Source organism: Scylla paramamosain, chromosome 1, assembly GCF_035594125.1.
Source record: "Scylla paramamosain isolate STU-SP2022 chromosome 1, ASM3559412v1, whole genome shotgun sequence".
NCBI classification, from domain to species: Eukaryota; Metazoa; Arthropoda; class Malacostraca; order Decapoda; family Portunidae; genus Scylla; species Scylla paramamosain.
Genome location: NC_087151.1, coordinates 12,767,414 through 12,791,082, shown reverse-complemented (window position 1 = coordinate 12,791,082; position 23,669 = coordinate 12,767,414). Strand labels below are relative to the sequence as shown.

General features: G+C 38.5%; 1 protein-coding gene across 11 annotated transcripts; it reads left to right on the top strand.

The window, feature by feature from the left end:
• The first annotated feature begins 589 nt into the window (after positions 1-589).
• On the top strand, positions 590-23,365 carry LOC135100824 (oxysterol-binding protein-related protein 11-like). Of its 11 annotated transcripts, none has more exons than XM_064004279.1 (14): positions 621-732; positions 946-1,121; positions 2,095-2,243; positions 6,292-6,423; positions 6,580-6,789; positions 7,102-7,297; positions 7,414-7,567; positions 16,069-16,337; positions 17,858-18,083; positions 18,445-18,616; positions 20,356-20,446; positions 21,262-21,533; positions 22,036-22,164; positions 22,972-23,365. In XM_064004279.1, exons 4-14 carry the CDS (start codon positions 6,301-6,303, stop codon positions 23,281-23,283), a joined length of 2,154 nt encoding a protein of 717 aa, XP_063860349.1. In that variant the 5' UTR covers positions 621-732; positions 946-1,121; positions 2,095-2,243; positions 6,292-6,300; the 3' UTR covers positions 23,284-23,365. The 11 variants fall into 11 exon arrangements, with proteins under 11 accessions (XP_063860324.1, XP_063860271.1, XP_063860341.1 ...); XM_064004243.1 differs by lacking the exon at positions 946-1,121 and adding an exon at positions 9,511-9,702 and having other exon boundaries at positions 626-732; positions 2,142-2,243; XM_064004222.1 differs by adding an exon at positions 9,511-9,702 and having other exon boundaries at positions 670-1,121.
• The last annotated feature ends 304 nt before the right edge of the window (positions 23,366-23,669 follow it).

Sequence of the window (23,669 nt, the reverse complement as noted above, 5' to 3'; positions counted from 1 at the left end):
TCTTTGTTTTATTAGTCCATGCAAATTATATTTTTATACTGCTCCGAATGTTACCAAAAATATGGCCATAGTACAAAGTTGAGTTTTTTTTTTTTAATTGCCACAGTTTCTTGTTTGTCTCTAAGATAAAATATTGAAAAGTTCCTTGATATAGCGAGATTTTTTTTTTTTTTCATCTTCATTGCGTTATATACATTAATTGTGATAATGCAGGCTCCGTACGTGAGGAAGATAATACTCATACACAAACACAGAGATGCATATTAGGTATCATTCAAAGAGAGAATCTATGGCAGGAGACAGTAAAAAAACACCAACTAGAAGAAGGGTACAGCTTATCAGGCAGCAAACAAGTAACAAGAAGGGGGAGGAGTATCAGTGTATGTGGTTAACAGACACCAATGAAGCAGCGACGGTGTCCGATTCCCTCACTGCAGGAATAGCCCTTCATTTACAACCCTAATAACCACAAATCCTGAACTTCCTTACGAATAATATGTAATTTCGCGATAGAATTTATTTACATATAATGTGGGTTTGTTGAAGGAGGTTGTGGGGGTTGTATTTATGAGGTTTAAGAGTGTTCGGTTTTAGGTGAAGGGCGAAAAACAGCTGACCGGGCCGACCACCATCCAGCAGGTGACGGAGGAAGACAGCTGAGGGTGTGGGGCCGCCGCTGCCCAAGGGAACATTTCACGCTCTTATTACCCTGTCTAAGCTATGAAACTGAAGGTTGGCTATTGAACTGGAGCTTAGTGTGTTCTGTGAATGGAGAGTGCGTGACATATCTGCCTCTGTACCTTCCTTCCGGGGCAAAAGAAAGGGTTATTTATTGAAGGGTGACTTGTGTTGTTGCAAAACCCTGCTAAGGTGGTGGTGGTGCTTGCCGAGCGTAGGGGACGGCAGGCAGTGTGGTTGTGATTACTATACCAAGTCTTACCTCAGGTTTGAAGTAATTGCAGACTAACCAGGTCTTCTGAGTCACTCAAAAAGGCGTCTCGGGGCTCGCAGTCCGCCCCCTACACCCTTCTGGCTGTCGAAATTTTGGGGGTGCAACAGAGCTCATTTCTGTAACGTATCTTGAATTGGGGCTCATTCAACACTTTAAAGAAATGCAGGGTGTAAGTGTAGACTCTATTTTTGTTAATATTTGACATGAATCTTCATTCTCTTATACCTTATCAAGTAGACATGTTAAGAATATGTAGTGGCAGTCCTTTATCCATTTCATTCCCCAAAATTTCATGAACATTAATGTGAAACAGTTGAAGTTGCATAAAGAATTGCATACCTTGTAAAGATACATCTAGATTAGAATAATTATCAAAAATTTTCCTTTTTTCATCTTTTTAGTCAGATTTTCATGAAAACTTAGCTGTAAAACTTGTGTGGAGAGGGTGAAAATGCCAAGTAATCATACAGATTTTCAAAGAATAAAGAAACTCAGTTCATGGTATCAGAGTGCCAATTGTCACAACACAGCTGGGCATTCAATCTTACACACCTTATTAACCTGCTAGCAGATGGAGTGCCAGCAAGATTAAAGGTTGTTAAGTGATGTTAGATTAGTAGTGCCTTCCACTTATATGTTAAAAGAAATGATTGAGAGACTTGTTGAAAGCTGCCTCTTTTGGTAGTTTCCAAATCATTTTGAAATTTAAGATTATTTTCTAGACCTGTTTTTCTTTTCGTACTTTATGTGAAACTTTTATTGATAAGAAGTCTGGGAGAAAAAGATGAAAATAGGCCAGCAAAGAAATCTAGTTGATTGCCCATTCATTTTTTGGGAAGATAAACCTCTGAATAGAATTTACTTATTTATTTATTTTTATTTATTTACTTTTTTTTTATTATGCAAAAATCATTGAGATAATCAGTATTGATTAAGGTTGTTAATGAATAGACTTTGCCTTGCATTTGATTAAAGGTATGGTGCTGCTTGCATGCTTCTTTTGGCTTCCTGTTTGTCTTGATATTCTTTAAAAGCATCATTATGCCCATATTTTGGTCATGTATTTTGTTGTGTTATTGCTTGAAGTCAAAACAAATTATGATTTTCTTAATGACAGCAATTAAGATTATTATATATTACAGTGGAATGGTAACTTTAGCTCTGTGTATTGCTGGATATACCCCCGCAGTTATGCTAGCACATAAGAAGCAAGGTGTAGAAGAAGCATATTTGAAGTTGTTAGAAGATATCTGTAGTGAGAGTACTACAGCTGTAAAGCAACTCAAGAAAGGTGAGGAGTTCCCGTTAATGCTTTGGGTTGGTCAGGGTAACAATGAATATGAAATGAAATGCATTTTTGTCAATTTTATTAAGATGTACCATTATAATGTCATATAATTATAGTTATTTCTTTTGCATTTGCCTTGCTTAGATCAGTTCCACATTTTTTTTTTATGTTACTAGGTAAATTATAAACAATCTGTGAAGAATAATCTCAGATAACAATTGGTCTGACCAAAATTGGCTCACAGTGACAAATTTAACAATTGTGTCAGAATATTGATAAAATTATTCCTAGAATTTGAATGACTGATTATGTTTTTTGCATATGAGGAGGCAGTAGACACCTGCCGAAACGATAATTACTCCCAGTGAGGTCTAAAGCACTGTTCAGGGGGTGCTGTGAACTTATCATTAAACCCAGCTGTGACCTCACTGAATGTTTCCCTTTGTGTCTCATAACACAAGGGGGCAGTCACAGCCTGCCCTCTAAAGACAACTCTCTTCCTCCTCACAAAACTACAAGCACCTAATAACACACACACCCTTCACCCAAAAATTTTAAAATCATCATGGCGACTCCTACACCAGCCTTGGAGTCCCCATCTGGGGAGGGGACCATAAATGTCCCCAGGTCAGACTGCCTTTCTGTCGACGACCCTAAGTGTCTTGACATCCCCCTCAACTTTTTCTTCCTTAACTTCTGCAACATTCGCGGTCTAAGATCTAATTTTCAATCTGTAGAACACCACCTCTCCTCTTCTAAACCTCATCTTCTTTTCCTCACTGAAACTCAGGTGTCTGAGGCAACTGACAGTAGCCCCTTTTCTGTTCCCTCCTACTTTCTCTATCCTCATTTTCAATCCAAAGCTGGATGCTGCGTTTATGTGCGCAATGACTTAACCTGCTCTCGCGCCCACGCTCTTGAATCTTCCGAGTTTTCCACCATCTGGCTACGACTACAGAGTCACTCTCATACTAAATTTATCTGTGCTGTATACCTCTCTCCTAACTCCTCTGACTATAAGAAATTCTTTGACTACTTAACTTCCAAAGTGGAGCACATTCTGACCCTCTTCCCTTTTGCAGAGATCTCCATTCTTGGAGACTTCAATGTTCACCACCAGCTTTGGCTTTCCTCTCCCTTCACTGACCATCCTGGTGAACTAGCCTACAACTTTGCTATCCTCCATGACCTAGAGCAATTGGTGCAACACCCTACTTGTATTCCTGACCGTCTTGGAGATACGCCCAACATTCTTGACCTTTTCCTGACCTCTAATCCTTCTGCTTATGCTGTGCTGTCACCCTTTCTTCTCCATTGGGCTCCTCCGATCACAATCTCATATCTTTATCTTGTCCTATCACTCCAATCCCTCCTCAGGATCCCCCTAAGCGAAGGTGCCTCTGGCGTTTTGCCTCTGCTAGTTGGGGGAACCTGAGGAGGTATTTTGCTGATTTTCCTTGGAATGACTACTGCTTCCGTGTCAGAGACCCGTCTTTGTGTGTGCTGAGCGCATAACAGAGGTGATAGTGTCTGGCATGGAGGCATACATTCCTCACTCTTTTTCTCGTCCTAAACCTTCTAAACCTTGGTTTAACACAGCTTGTTCTCGTGCTATACATGATAGAGAGGTGGCCCACAAAAGGTACTTAAGCCTTCCATCACCAGAATCTCATGCACTTTATATTTCTGCCTGGAACCATGCCAAGTCTGTTCTCCAACTAGCCAAAAACTCCTTCATTAACAGAAAATGTCAAAACCTTTCAAGATCTAACTCCCCTCGTGATTTCTGGCATCTAGCCAAAAATATCTCCAATAACTTTGCTTCTTCTTTCCCTCCTCTACTTCAACCAGATGGCACCACTGCTATCACATCTATTTCTAAAGCTGAACTCTTTGCTCAAACCTTTGCTAAAAACTTTACCTTGGACGATTCTGGGCTTGTTCCTCCCTCTCCTCCACCCTCTGACTACTTCATGCCACCTATTAAAATTCTTCGCAATGATGTTTTCCATGCCCTCGCTGGCCTAAACCCTCGGAAGGCTTATGGACCTGATGGGGTCCCTCCTATTGTTCTCCGAAACTGTGCCTCCGTGCTTGCACCTTGCCTAGTCAAACTCTTTCAGCTCTGTTTGTCAACATCTACCTTTCCTTCTTGCTGGAAGTTTGCCTACATTCAACCTGTTCCTAAAAAGGGTGACCGCTCTAATCCCTCAAACTACCGTCCTATTGCTTTAATTTCCTGCTTATCTAAAGTTTTGAATCTATCCTCAACAGGAAGATTCTTAAACATCTATCACTTCACAACCTTCTATCTGATCGCCAGTATGGGTTCCGTCAAGGCCGCTCTACTGGTGATCTTCTGGCTTTCCTTACTGAGTCTTGGTCATCCTCTTTTAGAGACTTTGGTGAAACTTTTGCTGTTGCCTTGGACATATCAAAAGCCTTTGATAGAATCTGGCACAAAGCTTTGATTTCCAAACTACCCTCCTACGGTTTCTATCCTTCTCTCAGTAACTTCATCTCAAGTTTCCTTTCTGACCGTTCTATTGCTGCTGTGGTAGACGGTCACTGTTCTTCTCCTAAATCTATTAACAGTGGTGTTCCTCAGGGTTCTGTCCTGTCACCCACTCTCTTCTTATTATTCATTAATGATCTTCTAAACCAAACTTCTTGTCCTATCCACTCCTACGCTGATGATACCACCCTGCACTTTTCCACATCTTTTCATAGACGTCCAACCCTTCAGGAGGTAAACATATCACGCAGGGAAGCCACAGAATGCCTGACTTCTGATCTTTCTAAAATTTCTGATTGGGGCAGAGCAAACTTGCTATTGTTCAGTGCCTCAAAAACTCAATTCCTCCATCTATCAACTCGACACAACCTTCCAGACAACTATCCCCTCTTCTTCAATGACACTCAACTGTCCCCCTCTTCTACACTGAACATCCTCGGTCTGTCCTTTACTTATAATCTGAACTGGAAACTTCACATCTCATCTCTAGCTAAAACAGCTTCTATGAAGTTAGGTGTTCTGAGATGTCTCCGCCAGTTTTTCTCACCCCCCCAGCTGCTAACTCTGTACAAGGGCCTTATCCGTCCATGTATGGAGTATGCTTCACATGTCTGGGGGGGGGGTTCCACTCATACTGCTCTTCTAGACAGGGTGGAATCAAAAGCTTTTCGTCTGATCAACTCCTCTCCTCTAACTGACTGTCTTCAGCCTCTCTCTCACCGCCGCAATGTTGCATATCTAGCTGTCTTCTACTGCTATTTTCATGCTAACTGCTCCTCTGATCTTGCTAACTGCATGCCTCCCCTCCTTCCGCGGTCTCGCTGCACAAGACTTTCTTCTTTCTCTCACCCCTATTCTGTCCACCTCTCTAATGCAAGAGTTAACCAGTATTCTCAATCATTCATCCCTTTCTCTGGTAAACTCTGGAACTCCCTGCCTGCTTCTGTATTTCCACCTTCCTACGACTTGAATTCCTTCAAGAGGGAGGTTTCAAGACACTTATCCACCAATTTTTGACCACTGCTTTGACCCTTTTATAGGACTGGCATTTCAGTGGGCATTTTTTTTATTAGTTTTTTGTTGCCCTTGGCCAGTATCCTTCCTACATAAAAAAAAAAAAAAAAATACTGACTGATTGCCAGAAGAGCACAAACATCACAGTGTGCAACCAGGACTAAATTAAGAAAAAAAATCTAATATAATATGTAAATGGTGTGAAACTTGATGGACAATTATTTGTGTTTGGGTGTAGTGGCTTAAATTAATATGTTATTTTATTTTTTTGTTTTTTCAGCTTGCTTTAGATTTTTTATTGCATGCATTTGCCATTCAGCTGTTGTATCCTCATAAGCACAGTGTGTAACCAACATTAGCAAATGCTTTTGCTACTCCCTGCACTCTGATACTTATGAAAGTTAGGTATAGGTAATTTTTGACGTGTTTTAAAATTCCTTCAAGTAATTAAACATAAGAGTCTCTTGTGTAATTGGTTGTGATGTTACTACGAGAATTTTTCATGTTTTATCCGCTGATTAGGACGGGGAGATGGATGAACACCTGCGGCAGCCATATGAGGGTCAGCTGATCAAGTTCACCAACGTGGTGAAGGGCTGGCAGGGGCGCTGGTTCATTCTCAATCCGGAAATTGGAACTCTGGAATATTATCTAGTAAGGAAGTGAAACATAGTAAATATTTTTTCATGTAACCATCCACTGTATTTATACTATTCATAAATTAATACAAGTAAGTTAAATAAAACACAGTAAAGAATATTGCTGAAAGGTCACCTTAAGGAAAGGAATCTTGAGTCAGTCATTTTGCAGAGTGAGAGTGACAAACATGAGAGGGCACGCGGCTGCATTCAGTTGGCGGGTGCTGTCATCTCTCCCAGTGATGAAGATCCCTACACCTTCACTGTGTCACCAGCTGCCGGGGAGTCTTACAAGCTACGGGCGGTGGACACCAGGGACCGCCAGATGTGGCTGAATAGACTCAGGGTTGTGGCCGAGATGCACACTCGTGCTATTGCTCATGTAAGCATGTTTTATAAATGTAAGAATTAATGATCATATATTTGTATTGTAGCAGAGCAGTAAGATATACAAATGAAACACTTATTATTTATCATTGTTCACAAAGAACTTCAAGGGAATTCATAAACTGGTATGAGAATATTATTTCAAAACAACTAAGTAAAAATTTCCTGAGTCACTTTCAGATGCATAGCTAAAACTTTTTTGTAATTATAAATCTGAGACTTCCTTATGGACAATGACATATTTTCCTTCAACATCAAGGAAGCTTGCTTTTCTATAGAAAGACCTTCATTTTATTGTGTTATCCAGAATCATCCTCCCCTGGCACCTCGGGAGCATCGGACTGCTGCAGGAGGGGTGGGTGGGGGTGGGCAGCAGGCAGGAGCCCCGGCCCCTATGGGTCTGGCAGTGTTGGATGCCTTCACACAGGTAGCTGAGGTTTTAGAGGAAGCAAGAAGGCAGCACAGTGCACTTGCCACAGCTATTGAGGACATGCCTTCCTATGGTAATGTGTTGACATCATTGCCTGGTTTGCAATATGATTTAAATGGACTTTTCATTATAATAATACAGATCTGATTGATACTAAAGAAGACAACCTCAATGAAATCTTGTTTCCAGGTACTGGCATGAAGTGTACAGATCCAAATTTGCTCCTCCTGAAGGCAACAAGTCAGGCTACACTCCTGTGCCTTGACCAGTGTCTTGGAGTGTTGCGGACACAACACATGTCTGCTCCCCACCATCATCCCTCCCCGCCAGTCACCAGTGTAAGGTAGGACACAAAAATAACCTATTGTAGCCATGTTTTTCATGAGGAACAAAGCTTGTGTAATTTGATGGAGAAATTGTTCAGTGTTTTGGTGTTGATTTTACCTTACATACTGACAGCAATGGAAAGGTAAGAGTAGTATCTGTTTTATTGGTATCTGTTGTATTTTGTTGTATTGCTATGTTTGGGATTTCATAGTGTAATCCTAAATCCTAAGACTTAATTACCAGAAAGCAAAATAATGCTTGTACAAACTCAATCACAATTCTACTGTATACATAGGAAGATGAAAAGGTACCACACAACAACACTTAATACAAACACTAACTGATGCTACTTGGCTCATCTAATATGGATAAATTAAAGAACTGGCAAGTGATAGAGGTGAGAGAGCTTTGATCACTTCAGGAAAATCTTATGACAAAGTGAGTATTAGTGAGTAAAGATAAGGAGATGGTACTTTACAAAATCTGAAGACCAACTTGCTAGAGAAAGAGAGAGGGAGAAGCTTGGTCATGTGCAGAAAATGAGATGACAAAGATGTTTTGAATGAGGATAGCTTTAGATACTTTGTAAAACTAAAGGACATTGTTAGAGGGAGAGAAAAGAAAGAGAAGGGCTAATTTTGCATGAGCTAAGATGTATGGACAGCAGCAAATGGAGACTCCTGCTGTGGTCACCTGCTTGAGGGATCTACATGGAACAGGCTTTTAAGTAGGTGGTTCAGATCCCTCTACATGCCATACACAAAATATATGCAGCTCCCTACATACAATATTTTCTTTATTCTCTTTATTAATATTAATGGTCACATTTACCTCATGTACTTGGTAGATGCCATGCAGAGTCCCTAATATTTGATCAGTTTGTCTGTTTGCTAACTCTTCTCTCTCAAAGTCTTACTAAACTTTATTAATGGAAATGTGGTATGTTGCATTTTGGCATAAGTTCACACCAGCAGGAATAATGATGAAGTGTGCAAATGTATAGAAACTGGGATGCTGATAATGCACTGTGCCTGACATACTATACACTAAAGGGGAAAGAAAAAAAATGGAATTATAAAAAATCATATCCACACAAACAGTGTTTAGTAGTACCATACATATTCATACATGCAGCCACTGGATGTGATAGCTGTGTGTACATGTAGTCTGCTTTTATGTGAATGCTGTGGCCTACAATGTGCTGTTAACACAGTAGCAGGTAGCCCTCTCTGAGTGTTGCTGCTGCTGCCTTCCTGTGACCTGTTCTACTGCTGCTCTGCCACTCATGCTGCAGCTTTGTCATCCAGTCAGAACATCAGTCATGTAATGTTGTTTGGTAGAATTTTATGTAAATGAATACTTGTATGTTTTGTAATATCTGTATTTTTGGATCTCAGGCATAGATACTGATTTATGAACAAAATTTGTCTGAGTATTCATGAATTAATTCTTTAGTAATTTGTTATGGTGTTTTGCATTACTTCAGAGTAAGTTTTTGCACTATGAATTTTATTCAGGAATGATTTTAAGTATTTTCAGTTAGGTAATTTGACATTGGATTACCCTTTTATTAGTGATGCCAAATTGTGAAGTATATGATCTGTGATATGCTGCTGTATCATATACTTTTCCTCTATCACATTTCTGACTGCCCATCTGTGAAGCTAAAACACTCTTAAATTTGTTTATTTATTCATTAAATTATAATTTTCTGTGTTGTGATACGTACTTCAAAATTTGTCATGTCTTCAGAATGTCTCCAAGTTTTCACACACTTATTGTTTCCTTTCCTCCCTAATCTTCCTCTCTTATTTTCTCTGTCATCATCATGCCAATGTTCCTGAATTGCTACCTGTGCTGGGCTGTCTTTGGTGTGGTGGTGGTGGTGGTGGTGGTGATGGTGGTGGTGATGGTGTCCTTTCTTCTCACCGTGTATGGTGTGTGTGTGTGTGTGCCCAGGGTGGGGGGCCTGGGAGCACGTTCCTCTCCCCGCTGTTCCCCCCTCCTGGGACGCTCCCCTCGCTTCCACCGCCGCACTGCTTCGGAAGCCTCCTCGGCCTCCATCCAGCGGCGGCGGTCCTCTCCCACTGCGTACGTACACACAGCATGGCCCACCTCCTCACCCTCAGCCACCACACTCAAACACTTCATGTAGGTTTATTTTATTTTGTTTGATTTGTCACTGTATAGACCACCTGTGTTGAACTAAGGACTACTGAACTCCTCCACTCTCTTTCCCTCCCTCCCTCCCTCCCTCCCTCACTCACTCACTCACTCACTCACTCACTCCTTTCTTCTTACATTGTTTTGTTTTGGTTTCCAGTTATACAAAGCAATGTACATTAAATGTGAAGTTTGTTTAGTACATAGTTGATACACTAGTATTTATTGTTTTGTCTCATAGATAGATGACTTACGGATAAATCCCTTTGCTCTGAGTTTTTGGAAAGGAAAAGCTACCCAGTACATTCAAGTTAACAATGATCCAATACTATATGTAGATTTTTGCATTTTGCCATCAATAATCAATAAGTTTTGAATATTCCTTAGTCATCTATTTCCATTTACACAAAGTAATAATGTGGCAGTTAGAGTGCCTATCATATCATAAAATAAGGTATAGGTCTTTAGTATAAACTTATACCTTTACCCTTTTTTACAAAGTTTGCCATGTTTATGCATGCAGCTCCATAATTAAGGTTATGGTGCAATCACTGACTATAGTTTCAATCACATGATGTTTTTATTGTACAGAATATGGTAAAGATTTTAAAATGAGCTCTTGTCAGACTGAATGTGGCTGTCCAACATAAATATCCCTTTCCAGAAGAAAAATAAAAAATAAGTAAATAGAATAAATAAATAAATTCATAAAAAAATTCACTTGGAACATACATACATAGGCATTGGTCCCTTGGATGCTTCTGGGCTAAAGCTTGTGAAAATCTTCAGAATTCACCAAGCATCACAAATTCATATTTTGTCCATAAACAATTTTTTCCTCCAGAAAGGTTTAGTTAATATCAGTACTCTTATTTTATTTTGTGTTATTTTATTTGTTTTTATCACCACACACAATTCTTACTTCTTCATGCTGGATTAAATGCACCATTGTCAGCACTGCTTGTGTTTGTTTAGCACAATGAAGCACAAAGAGAATCCTCCCCTTTCTGTGTGATGGGCAAGAATTGTTTAATGTGTTGCTTTTTAGCACATTAACTTGTGGGAAGGTTGTGGACACAGTTCTCAAAACCTTCTCTCAAAACCTTCATTCTCACTGTACAAAAGCATACTTAAAAGTACCCAAGTAATGTTAAGTATTCAATGTTTATTAGGTAATGGTGGATTAGAGCATGATTCCATTTCTCTGATTCGGTAGTTTTTTTTAAATATTTTTTTTTTTTTTTTTTCTGGAGGTGTACTTACATGTATTGAATATACTAATAGATCATGCATTTGCTCAGTATGCCATAGCATAACTACAGCAATAGAAATAAGTGAACAGAACATTAATAAAATGGAATACTGTTATCATGAAAGGTATTTGAGCTAGACAGGGTGTTTTGCTGAAGCTAGACATGCTTAAAAAATAAGAACCATAGAGAATAGTATCAAAATATTTGGAACCACCAGTCTCTTCAACATTTTGATCACTGCTGTATTAATCACTTCCCATGAGAGGACTGCATAAGAAGGTATGCTTAGACAGAATCCTCAGAATAGAGGGTTTTGATTGATCAGACTATTTTTGCAAGAACATACAGTATTTTCTACCATGGGATGTCACATTGTTTATTGACTTTTCTTAGGATTTAAATATTAACCTGTCAGTTAATATATATATATATATATATATATATATATATATATATATATATATATATATATATATATATATATATATATATATATATATATATATATATATATATATACTGTATTGTGTTTGCTTATTGATGTATATAATATATCAGGAATAAGAACTGTTTACATGTAGCATGGCTTGAGCAGTAATCCCTGAATGATATCCCATGCTAACATTGATTCATATGGCATCCAGCTTGTCTTCTCAATATGATGACATTTAACCTTGTTCATAACCATCCATAAAGGGGTAGTGTGAATGAAATACAAGATCAGAATAGTCAAGTATGTCCAGTTGTGTATGTTTACTTAACGAGCATGAAAGTAATTAAATCTTGGAATGCATATAGGAAGGAATGTTGTTGTATTGAGTGGTCAGGCAATTATTGGTCAATTTTTTCATCTATCCACATAATAAAGTCCTTCCATTAAAGTTTCATCTAAAGTAGCTTCCTCCCTTGATAAATCCCTGATCTAACTTGAACTCACATAACCTGATTTGTCTTGGAAGGAAATCATGAGGATGGAGTGTTTATGGGGTGTGCATTGTACTACCATTTTGACTTTACTGAGAAACCAGTCACTGGGAACACCTTCAGAAGCCTAACTTCTTACCATTTCATAAATGTTCCTGTGAATACAATGATAAGGAGAAGGAATAGTAATCAGCGTTGTAATTTTTTTTTTTTTTTTTTTCTTTTCTGTGAAGTGGCCCATACACACATACATCACTTTTGAATGATTATAGGTCTCACATTCATATATTCATACACAGTTTATACATTCTTCCGTCACTGCTTTTCAGTAATTATAGGTCTTTATTTTCATGCCAGTTTTCCACACCACTGATGTAATTGTTGCATAAAGGATTTTGGATTCCTCTTTACTTCTCTCAGTAGTTTAATCAAGCAGTTTTGTGACCTTCGTGCACCTCGTTCTATGTTCCTGTATTGTTAATGAAGCACGTGTTACTGTTGTTTGTAGATACCATGTGTCAGCATGTGCGTTTGGCTTGAGTTATATTTGAAGTTTCAGTGTTCTCCATGTCCTTGTGTACATATTCTTGATTCCCTGTAATGGTTTCCTTCTTCTCTGTCTATCATCTTATGCTAATTTCCTGCCTGAACCAATATAATTTCTTTTAATTATTCCAGGTTCCTGTGGTATATATTTGTCACCCTCCTTGGGAGGGTGACAAATACCTCTGATACCTCTTAATATCTCTGATACCATTAATGTACCTACAACAGTACCTCTTTATGTACTTTTAATAATATTTCTCTTGTAAGGCTTGTAGACTCTGTTAACATCCTTGGCCTTTCTTCAGTGGGTATTTTTAACAAGAAGTATCAGCTGTCTGAGGTAAAAAGAAAAGAAAAAGAAAGGACACCTGAAATTCTCTGGCAGAAAATGTGAATAGATATCTAGTAAGAGCAAGAACTAGCATAGGCCTGCTCACTTCAACAGAAGTGATTGTGGAGCATAACATGAAAAGGGAACGCCATTCTAGTCAGTGGCCTCTCAGCTTTATTGTTAAGTGAAGAGCTAACTGTAAGGGAAGAATCAGTCAGGTTTTTATACTTCATTGCAAGGGGATTAAGAAATATAAGAGAAGCATGCTTATTGATAATTACCTGAGAGGGAGTGTGGATGTTTTGGGCTTGATTGTAGAAGGGAGTATGTTCCCTGGAAGATGCTGGTAAGTTAAGAGTTAAAGGGGAAGAAATCAGGAATGTTGCTCAGTTTTGATGTCTGATAGTGTGGGAATGTTTAGCTAAGTATGGTTGGAAGGGCACAACAGTGTAGATGAAATGTAAGACTGGGAATTGTCAAATTTGTCAAATAGTAATGATTGCTGGCATTTCATTTGTGTTGATTGCCCTCCACTTGTTCACCTTACTGTATTTGTATATACTACCACCCTGAAGTAGTTAGTGATGGAGTGCAATAGCTAATACATGTGGTAAAAGGAGATTGTCACAAATTATGCCCATTTTACTTGAGGGTTGGTATTAGATTCAGTGATGGAAAGGTGCTCCTTGTGAAGGTTGGAATGACTCATTTGTAACATATTGGGTACCTTTTTATGCACAGGATGCTTGCTTTGTGTATATCTAAAATTGTAGATCCCCTTTATTTCATATACTCCTGATGAACAAAACTTCTATTGTATCTGTGAATGAAGCTTGGAGTCATTATATTCAATGGGGAGTATGAAGTTGGTTGGTATCTGATACAACAGTCTCATGTTTCCATGAAGATACATCAGGAAAACAAGCAACAGGAGGCTCTTAACTTTGTTATCATCCCCTAGAAATTGGAGAAAATAAACTAAAGCTGTAAACATTTTGTGCCTGATATGTGAGTTTCCAAGAATACTAGATGCAATCAAAAAGCCCTCAGACTGCACCTGTAAAGAGTACACAATGCACCTGATTTAAATTTGGCTGCCATCCCCTTCAAGGGACAATACATTGCTCTTACCATTTGTGTAAAGATTGAAAAGTTCCCTAGATGTTTCATTCTTTAAGGTTGTCAGTCACCATTTATGATTCATGCTGAATCTTCATGATGGTGTTAAAACAGCAACCCTTCAGTTTGAAATTAATCTTAGGGAAAAGGAAAAAGTTGCAGGGAAGCAAATTGGGCAAGTCAGATGTCAAGAAAAAGACAGGCATGCTTCTGATTGTTCTCCTCACCTGATTCTTGGAGATTGTAAACTTTTCCGTAGTGAAGACTGCAATTTGATCTCTGCAATATGACTCAGATCTTATCACCAGTGATAACCATCAACATGAAGGTTGAGTTTATGTGAACCTGTTGAAGGAGATAATCACAGGCTTTAGCACAGTGCTGCTTTTGCTCTGGGGTCAGGAGTCTGGGCAAGAACTTGGCATTGATGTGGTGTTTGTTCAAATTGGACATGAAGATTGCCTGAAATTATCCATATGACATATTGATGATGACGATGTCAGCTTCACTGATGGTGATCCAACAATTGTGATGCACAACTCGTGCAATTTCTTTAGCGTTTTCAGATGTTGTGCTCGTTGAAGGTCGCCCTGACCTCTCATCATCCTCTGGTGATGTTCTACCCTTCTTGAAGTGTGAGTGCCACTTAAAACATCTCTGGCACATTGCTTCATTGTGGTAGGCCTGCTTTAACATTTCAAGGGTCTGTATTACTGACTTCCTAAAGTTGACACAGAATTTGGTGTTTGCTCTGTGCTCAAGTCTGAGGTTCATATTGAAATCACAATTAAGCACGTGAACTTGGTCACAAAGCCACGTGTAGCACGCGTCCCAGTGCTCACATAATGAGCCACAACTGTCACTGCTTGCTCCTGCTACGCGTGCATGACAGTCCCGTGCTCTGTTTCTTTGTTACATGGACAGTCCGGGAACTTTTTGATTGCACCTTATGTACAGTACCATATATTTTGCTTTGAATAAACTCAGGCTTTATCAGTCTAATTTAAAGTCATTCCTTTAATCTTTAGCATTGTGTCAATCTATTTATTTTCCCCTTAAAATTTCCCTTACCTGGGTAGTATGTAAGTAAAAAAAAATCTGTAAAGATCAATGGAAAATCTGCTAGTACAATTTTTAAGCACTGTTATATTATATTGATATATGGTCTGGTGACCAGTTTCCCTGCATGTCTTAATTTTCAGCCTCAGTTTTCTTACACTGCTGTATTCCAAAAAGTATTGGTAATATTGGCATATTTTGGAGACCAAACCTGCACTGCAAGTCAAGCTGATACTCTAATAAAGAAAAGTGTTTGGGCTTTCATTTATTTATTTATCAGTTTATTCATTCATTCATTCATTCATTTATTTATTTATTTATTTATTTATTTATTTATTTATTTATTTATTTATTAAATTAAGCCCTTTAGTATGTGTATACTTGATGCTGTAAATCATGTTGCTTGTCATCATCCCTTTAATACAAAGCTGGTATGAAAGTTCTGTCTGTGGATCAGCCTAACAGGATGCCTCTAAACCAGTCTGTGTGTGAAGGGAGCAACTTGTGATAGATGATCTAGTAATCAGCACACCTCTCCCATATTTAGATGCAGCTTGCCATAGCCAAATGCACTATCTGCCTTCTTGAGCACACTCAGCTCTTAGTTACTCAGCAGTATAATTAGCTTAGTAAGTGAAAGATATGTTTGCTAATTGTAAGTGCACAGTTCTCTCTCTCTCTCTCTCTCTCTCTCTCTCTCTCTCTCTCTCTCTCTCTCTCTCTCTCTCTCTCTCTCTCTCTCTCTCTCTCTCTCTCTCTCTCTCTCTCTCTAACAAACTTTCTCATTTACATTTATTTATGTTTCTTGCTTTAGGTGCTGTCACAGTTACAAGATTATCACATATTTACTTATTTTCATAAACCACTTACTTTTCTTGTAGTCTAAATTGTACATATGTCTAGTTCAGTTAGCAGTGTTCAGTATTGTACCTGATGAAGGTTTATCTTTTTATTGTTGTTTTTCTTTGGTAGAGAACAAAGTTGAATGACTATTTAACATTTTATTTCATTAGATATCAAGTATTTTATAGTCGATAAAGAGCTTTTGAATGTTCCTTTTGATGGGAAAGGCACAAGTGAATGGTAATTTAATCTTTTCTTTCATCCTTTTTGTGACTGCAGCACCCGACTTGGCTCTCCGTCCCTGCGTTCGTCCTCCCCATCATTGAGGGCAAGAACTGCTCCACATTCCCCAACACCTGGCTCCTCCCAGGGATTCAGTGGCCACCCTTTATCTGGCATCACAGGACAACCTGTGGCATCATTCACTGCAGGCTCCAGCGTGTGTCAGCCACCAGGAGAGAGCCAGGGCAGTAACAACTCCTGTTCCTCATCACTTGCTTCTGTTACCTCCACGCCTACACCACCACCAACACTACTCTCACGAACAGGTATTTTTATGGAGGATTTCCTTGTATTGCTTTGTTGTGTCTCAGGTTTCTTTATGATATTGAGCTAAATTATGAAACCATGAGAGGATGTATTCCAGGATTAAATCACAGATGGGATAGTAAAGGTACACAACTTTGTATCAACCAAAATTGAACCTGTAAAGGACGGGCCAGATGACAAATGCGTCCTTGCAGGGCATATTCTGCACTGGTAAGTTTTGCCAAAAAAAGGTGTTTTTCACCAATACCCTGTGAGGCAATTTCAGACAAAAACACAATAGTTTATAGTGTTTTTTCACTGCCAGTCTTTCCTCTACACAATAAAACAAACTATTAAAGTCCCTCAGTTGTAACATGGCAGAGATATAGTGTTGGGAAGAGTGCTTCTTTTGGCCATGCTGGACAAATTTGTTCATGCAGGTACAGTTGACCTTGGACTTTTTCTTCCACCTCACCCAGCACCACACCCCGGCCAACCACACAACATGCATTACTGCCTTATCTATTCTAGATGTGTGTTGAGTGTATCATAAGATTTCTAAGTTACAGTGCAATATAGAATGCAACACAAAATTCAACAATACACACAATTCATAGTTATTTTCACAGGTTTATTATTCCAGATACTGCATAAGTTTGCTACTTTTGTGAATTAAATAACCCATGGCAAAATTGAATGTTTTTTTTTCTGTTATTTTTTACCTACATATGTCCACAGCAAAATCTTTCATGAACATTACTTGCATTTTCATTCACTACATGCAAAAGTTAGGCTATACTGTAGATATATTTTACAGCTTCTAGCTTGTAAAAATAACCCTCTTGAATGTGAAAGTGTTTCTTTCCTTTTATGCAAAACAAAGCCTTTCATAAACAAAAATAAACAAATAAATAAATAAATAATAGTAATAATAATGCAGACAATGATGTGGGTGATGAAGATGTGGAATGGAGGTACAGGGAACCCTGGGCATGCTCCCTTCATCCACGCATCTAGAAACAGGAAAATAGTTGTCAGTGTGTCCCTCCATTTCAGTGCTCAGTTGTACACTGGGAGCTGAGGGAAATGAAGGGCACTGGTTGCCATCAGCCACCAAACAATAATTACATCACAAAAGTATAAATCTCAGGACAAGAGAGGAGGGCAGAAATTCTTGTTTCCTGCCATCCTCCAAACAGGAGGGAATTTCCACCACCTGCCCTTTAGGGGTTAAGGCTCACTATGGTTCAAGTGGAGTTTGGCTAACTATGACTGGTTTGCCACTAGTTCTGAGAATTAAGATGGGCTGTAGCTGAATGTCGATGCTATTAGATCTAAAGCAAGAACATGACTGGTTTGTCGCTAGTTCTAAGAGTTAAAATAGGCTGTACTTGACTTAATTCCTATCCTGCCATTGTCAGGTAGGGTCTCTGAGTGCTCTTCTGAATCCTGACTATGCTCTCCTATAGGTTATAACTGAACATTAATGCTGTTAAACTTAAAGCAAGTATATTCCACCTTATTGCTCTGTGTGTAACAGGGACAAGTGAAAATGAATCTGAGGTGAGCGATGAGGAAGGTCCAGGTGGTGAAGGAGACCTGGGCGAGGTGGGGGATGGGCAGCGGTCAGTCATTATGCACATCATCTCTCAGCTGCGCCTGGGCATGGACCTCACACGAGTCACCCTTCCAACATTCATTCTGGAACGTCGATCCCTCCTTGAAATGTTTGCTGATTTTCTTGGACATCCAGACTACTTTGTTAGGTGAGTGGTGATCTTCACAAGTTCAATGGTTTTAGCCTTGAGCAACCTGGAGCAACTTAGTGTGTTTAAAAGTATGATGAATATTTCTGCATATACATAAAACTTGTAACATTTATGTATTTAGTAGGAAGGGAATGGTAACTTCATTGTTCAATCTTCATGATAATGTGAGCAGTTTCTGTGTATGTTCTTGTGATGCAGAAAAAAGATGGAGTTTTTTTACAAATGCAGGAACTAGGAAACCAGCAGTGCAATATATCTAAGTAGATAAACATGAGATTCTTAACAGCTGTTAATTAGGAGAAAAGAGACCATTGACAACATATATAAGTGAAATGCCATTAATAATCCCATGTTACAGAATTGGGGACGCCAACACCCCTGAGGAACGTATGCAGGAGGTGGTGAAGTGGTACCTGACCAGCATCCATGTTGGCCGCAATGGGTCAGTGGCCAAGAAGCCATACAACCCTATCATTGGTGAGGTCTTCCACTGCAGCTGGAAGGTTCCTCGTGACAACTGCCCTGCCTTGGTGTGTATTGGACTTTTCAGCATAAGTGGATGTGTTCTAGAAAGATGATGTTGTACTTTAGTAGTTATGAGGAGTAAAATTATATTAGTCTTGAATAGCTTCAACTGTTGATGATAACAATTTCTCTCTCTCTCTCTCTCTCTCTCTCTCTCTCTCTCTCTCTCTCTCTCTCTCTCTCTCTCTCTCTCTCTCTCTCTCTCTCTCTCTCTCTCTCTCTCTCTCTCTCTCTCTCTCTCTCTCTCTCTCTCTCTCTCTCTCTCTCTCTCTCTCTCTCTCTCTCTCTCTCTCTCTCTCTCTCTCTCTCTCTCATAACCCACTCCCTTTGGCAGCATCCTCCTAGGAGCGTGGTCATTGCAGAAGGACCTCCGCTTTTCCCTATCCTAAACAGTACTTGTATTCTCTTAAGAACATAAGAACATAAGAACATAAGAAATAAGGGAAGCTGCAAGAAGCGACCAGGTTTACACGTGGCAGTCCTTGTATGAAATATACCTACCTATTTCCACCTATCATCCCCATCCATAAACCCGTCTAATATTCTCTTAAAGCTCTCTAATGCCCCAGCACTAACAACATGATTACTGAGTTCGTTCCACTCATCTACCACTCTATTTGAGAACCAATTTTTTCCTATCTCCTTCCTAAACCTAAATTTTTCAAGCTTGAACCTGTTATTTCTTGTTCTACCCTGGTTGCTGATCCTAAGAATTTTGCCTACATCCCCCTTGTTATAACCCTTATACCACTTTAAGACTTCTATCAGGTCCCCTCTTAACCTACGTCTCTCTAAAGAATGTAAATTTAACAGCTTCAACCTCGCCTCGTAAGGAATACTCCTCATCCCCTGTATCCTTTTAGTCATTCTCCTCTGTACTAATTCTAATAGATCTATATCTTTCCTGTAATGTGGGGACCAGAACTGCACTGCGTAGTCTAGATGAGATCTTGCATCTTCCAGTGTTTTCTAGCTTTACTATACTAACACATCTTTCCCTCCACCTACTAAGTGGGACTCCTCTCTTATTAGCACCTTCAATTTCTTTCTCATACACTCCTTATTAAACTCTTCACTCTTCACTGACTTGATGTGGCCAAACAGCCTCTGTATGTATTTATTTATTTTCACCCCTTCCTCTATGTAATACCTCACTCCATTAGCACAAGTGTTTATGCTGAATCATAAGTGTTTTTGTTGCTATCACTCTTCTGCCTTGTCACTCTGTATTCTTCTCTTAGATAACTAATTTCCATAGCATACACTTTTGACTGCTACACCACATTCCATTCTCAGTTTTCTTATCTAGAGGTCAGTATCAGCAGGAAAATGTTATTCACTAAATTTCTCTGTACATCCAGACACATTTCTCATTTTCACTGGCCTTCCAAATTATCTGATAAACTTATTTCTCTATCCATCTCATCATGTTTGTGTAAGTGTCCCCAGATAATGAAACTCTTTTCATTTTCTCCATTCTCTCTGTTGATGCATTTCCATATTGTGTTTCTGCACCATAAAATAGGTTTGATCATAAATTTATTTGATGAGATGAGTATGTAACCCTGTTTTTTTTATGCATACATTTTTTATATTTGTAAGTGACAGGAGTGAGGGAAAAGTTGTGGCTCCGTAAAACTAATGTGGAAGAGATAGAATTCAAAATGTTTTAATCTAAAATATTCATATTTATGTGCTGTAAGAAATACCATAACCCTTTGGTTCGCTTTTCACCCACTCTAAGGATGGAGATGATGTCCCTGAGGGTCGGACAGACAGCAAAAAGTATATCACAATCAAATTTTCAGCTGAGCAGGTCTCACACCATCCACCTGGTGAGTTGAGAAATGATATTCAGTCCAAAATAATAACTTCCCTAATACAGGTTCACAATCTCTTATCTGAAAACCTTGGAATCTGAAACTTTCAGATTGCAGAATATTTTGGATTTCTGAATAAAAAAAAATTTAGCATAGATTCTAATGTTTTTAGATGAAATTTTACTGGGGACTGGATGGTTCAGTAGTTGAGAATCCCTCATCTGAAATTTCTGGGACTGAAAGTGTTCTGAATTTCAGATTTTTCTTGGTTTTTGGAATATTTTTATTTGGATCTGTAAAGTGAGACAGCTTGCAGATGGGACCCAAGTCTAAACACTTTGTGGAAGTTTCCATTTGTGACATGTTATGTCATCATTCAAAAAAATTTTATTTTGGAGATTTTTGGATTTTGGAATTTTTGATAAAGGATTCTCTACCCATATTATTTTTCTTCTATTTGATTTTAAGCTTTCCTTTTCTAATGCTGGTCTCAGGTATGATGAGAAATCAGTTTTTCATTGAGTGTAACAATATCCATAAAGGATCTCCAACTTTTTTCTTCTTCTGGAGAATGAGTAAACTTTAATGAAAGGATAAATGTTGCTACAGCTGCTTTGCTTTGATTGTAACTTATCTGCAATGTATCTAATATACATTTTGTTATGGTATAATTGCATAGATTTCTGTATTAGCAACAAATTGTGCACCATACTTACCTCTGTTTCTCTCTCTCTCTCTCTCTCTCTCTCTCTCTCTCTCTCTCTCTCTCTCTCTCTCTCTCTCTCTCTCTCTCTCTCTCTCTCTCTCTCTCTCTCTCTCTCTCTCTCCAGTGTCAGCTTTCTTCTTTGAGTGCCCTGAGAAGCAGCTAAGCATCAATGCCCACATATGGACCAAATCAAAGTTCATGGGCATGTCTGTGGGTGTTAACTTAGTAGGAGACATTACACTGGTGCTGGGGAAGGTGCGGGAGAGCTACAGTCTGGCTATGCCTTCTGCCTATGCTCGCAGCATCCTCACAGAGCCCTGGGTGGAGCTGGGAGGAAGAGTGAATATTTCCTCACCTGAGTCTGGCTGTCAAGCTGTTATAGTCTTCCATACAAAGGTAAGGAAAAGTCAATAGTATTATATATATATATATATATATATATATATATATATATATATATATATATATATATATATATATATATATATATATATATATATATATATATATATATATATATATATATATATATATATATATATATATATATATATATATATATATATAGAGTCCATGCCCAGTTGTGCTGTGCATTAAAGGTTAACTCCAATGTACATGTGGAATTATTCTGCAGGGATTATTAAAAGAATAGTTTTATTACTTTCAGTTACAATATATACTGTTATTTCAGTTGAATATTAGTCTCAGAACAGTGGTGGACCAAAGAACATATAAAATGTATGTGCAATGTTTTTTCCCTTAAAAAAGAAAAGTTTTGGGAACAACAAGGTGCTTGAAAATTTATTACTTGAGATGGTTTTGATAATATTTTTAAAGGATGCTCCTCTTCCTTTGAACTATCTTGTGTTTCCTGTCTTATATAAGATTTTAATTTCAGCCATTCTATGGAGGAAAGTTGCACCGAGTAACAGCAGAGGTCAAGAACAGCAGCAACGCGACACTGATGAGGGTGCAGGGAGAGTGGGATTCAGTCCTCGAGTTTACACACACTAATGGAGGGCAAGAGGTATTTGTCCAGTCATATCATCCATACAAAATAAAAAGCAAAGAAAAATTAAAGCTTTCAGACATCTACATGCCAAGCTAAAATAATCCCCTTGAAAAGGGAGGTAGCTTATAGAAGGTGCTCATAATCACACCCACAGACATTTCTTCACATCTCAGCTTCTAGGCCTTTGATGGGGAGAGGACCAATCTTGTCTAACTACAGTGCATAAGGATCAGTTGTACAATATACCTCTTTCTTTCCACTTAAAGACTCAACAGCAGACCTGTTTTACCTTTGCTGCATTGTAGTAGATCAGTGTATCTCCTTTTCCACAACTGAATCAATCTGTAAATTGAATCAGATGCAGGAGTACTTCCCATAGAGGCATTATTATATAATAGAGCTTATTCTGTGGCAGATTTAGTATTTTCTATGTGAAGAAGTGAGCTTTAAGATTATAATTTAAGAAGATTTTTTATGTATCATTGTAACACCTTTTTATGCCCATTGGAGATGATCACAGTCATTTGTGCAAAGTACACCCATATGATGTACATAATCTAGTGATTTATTTATTGATTTATTTATTTTTTTACTTCCTTACTTGACAAAAATCATGGCTAGTAAGTAGATGCCAGTGTAATAGCAAATTCTCATTACACTATGCTATATAATCCTGCTATTGCAGTGCCAAATTCTGCTCAATCAGTTGTGCTATTATGGCACCAGATTTGTGCCATTTGAACAGCAGTAGTGCCATGGTGTAGGAATTTTTTTTTTTTAGTACTTCATATTGTAACTAAGTCATTGTGTATTGCTCCTCAGGTTTTGGATGTCAACAACATTCCAGTTGTATGTGCTAAGCGTGTGAGGCCACTGAGTCAACAGGCACCAAATGAATCACGCCGCCTGTGGCTGGATGTGAGTGTGGCTCTGGCACGTGGTGATGTGGAAACTGCCACCAGCCACAAACGAGCCCTGGAAGAGCAGCAGCGTAAGGATGAGCGTGAGCGTGCAGCATGCAACACAACCTTCCCCACACGGCTCTTCAGCTCCCCTGCTCCCGACCATTGGGTGTACAACCACCTTCCTCTTTATGCATTTGTTTCCTGTCCCAGCACACCACAAAGCCAGTAAGAAGTATTTCATGGTTATTTGATCTATGTTAGTTATAATACTCAAAAAAAAGAAAAAATCAGTTTAATGTATTAGTGTTGTTGATGTACTGCAGTATACCAAAGAATATTATTTTTGTTCTGTTTTCTGATTAATATAAGGATCTTTTATTCTGGTTTTTGTAATTCAGTTTCATTAAGATCACAAGATCTTTGGTAAAAGGTGTTTGATGATTACATATATTTTGTGAAATTTCTTGACAGAAATCAGTGGGATTATGAAATATTTAACATTTTTATCATTGTATAAAAAGCAGTTATCTGATAATTTGTTCTCTAAAACATACACAACATCCATCTTAAGCATCACCATCCTCATTGCATTATCTTCATGTGAAGAGTCATCAC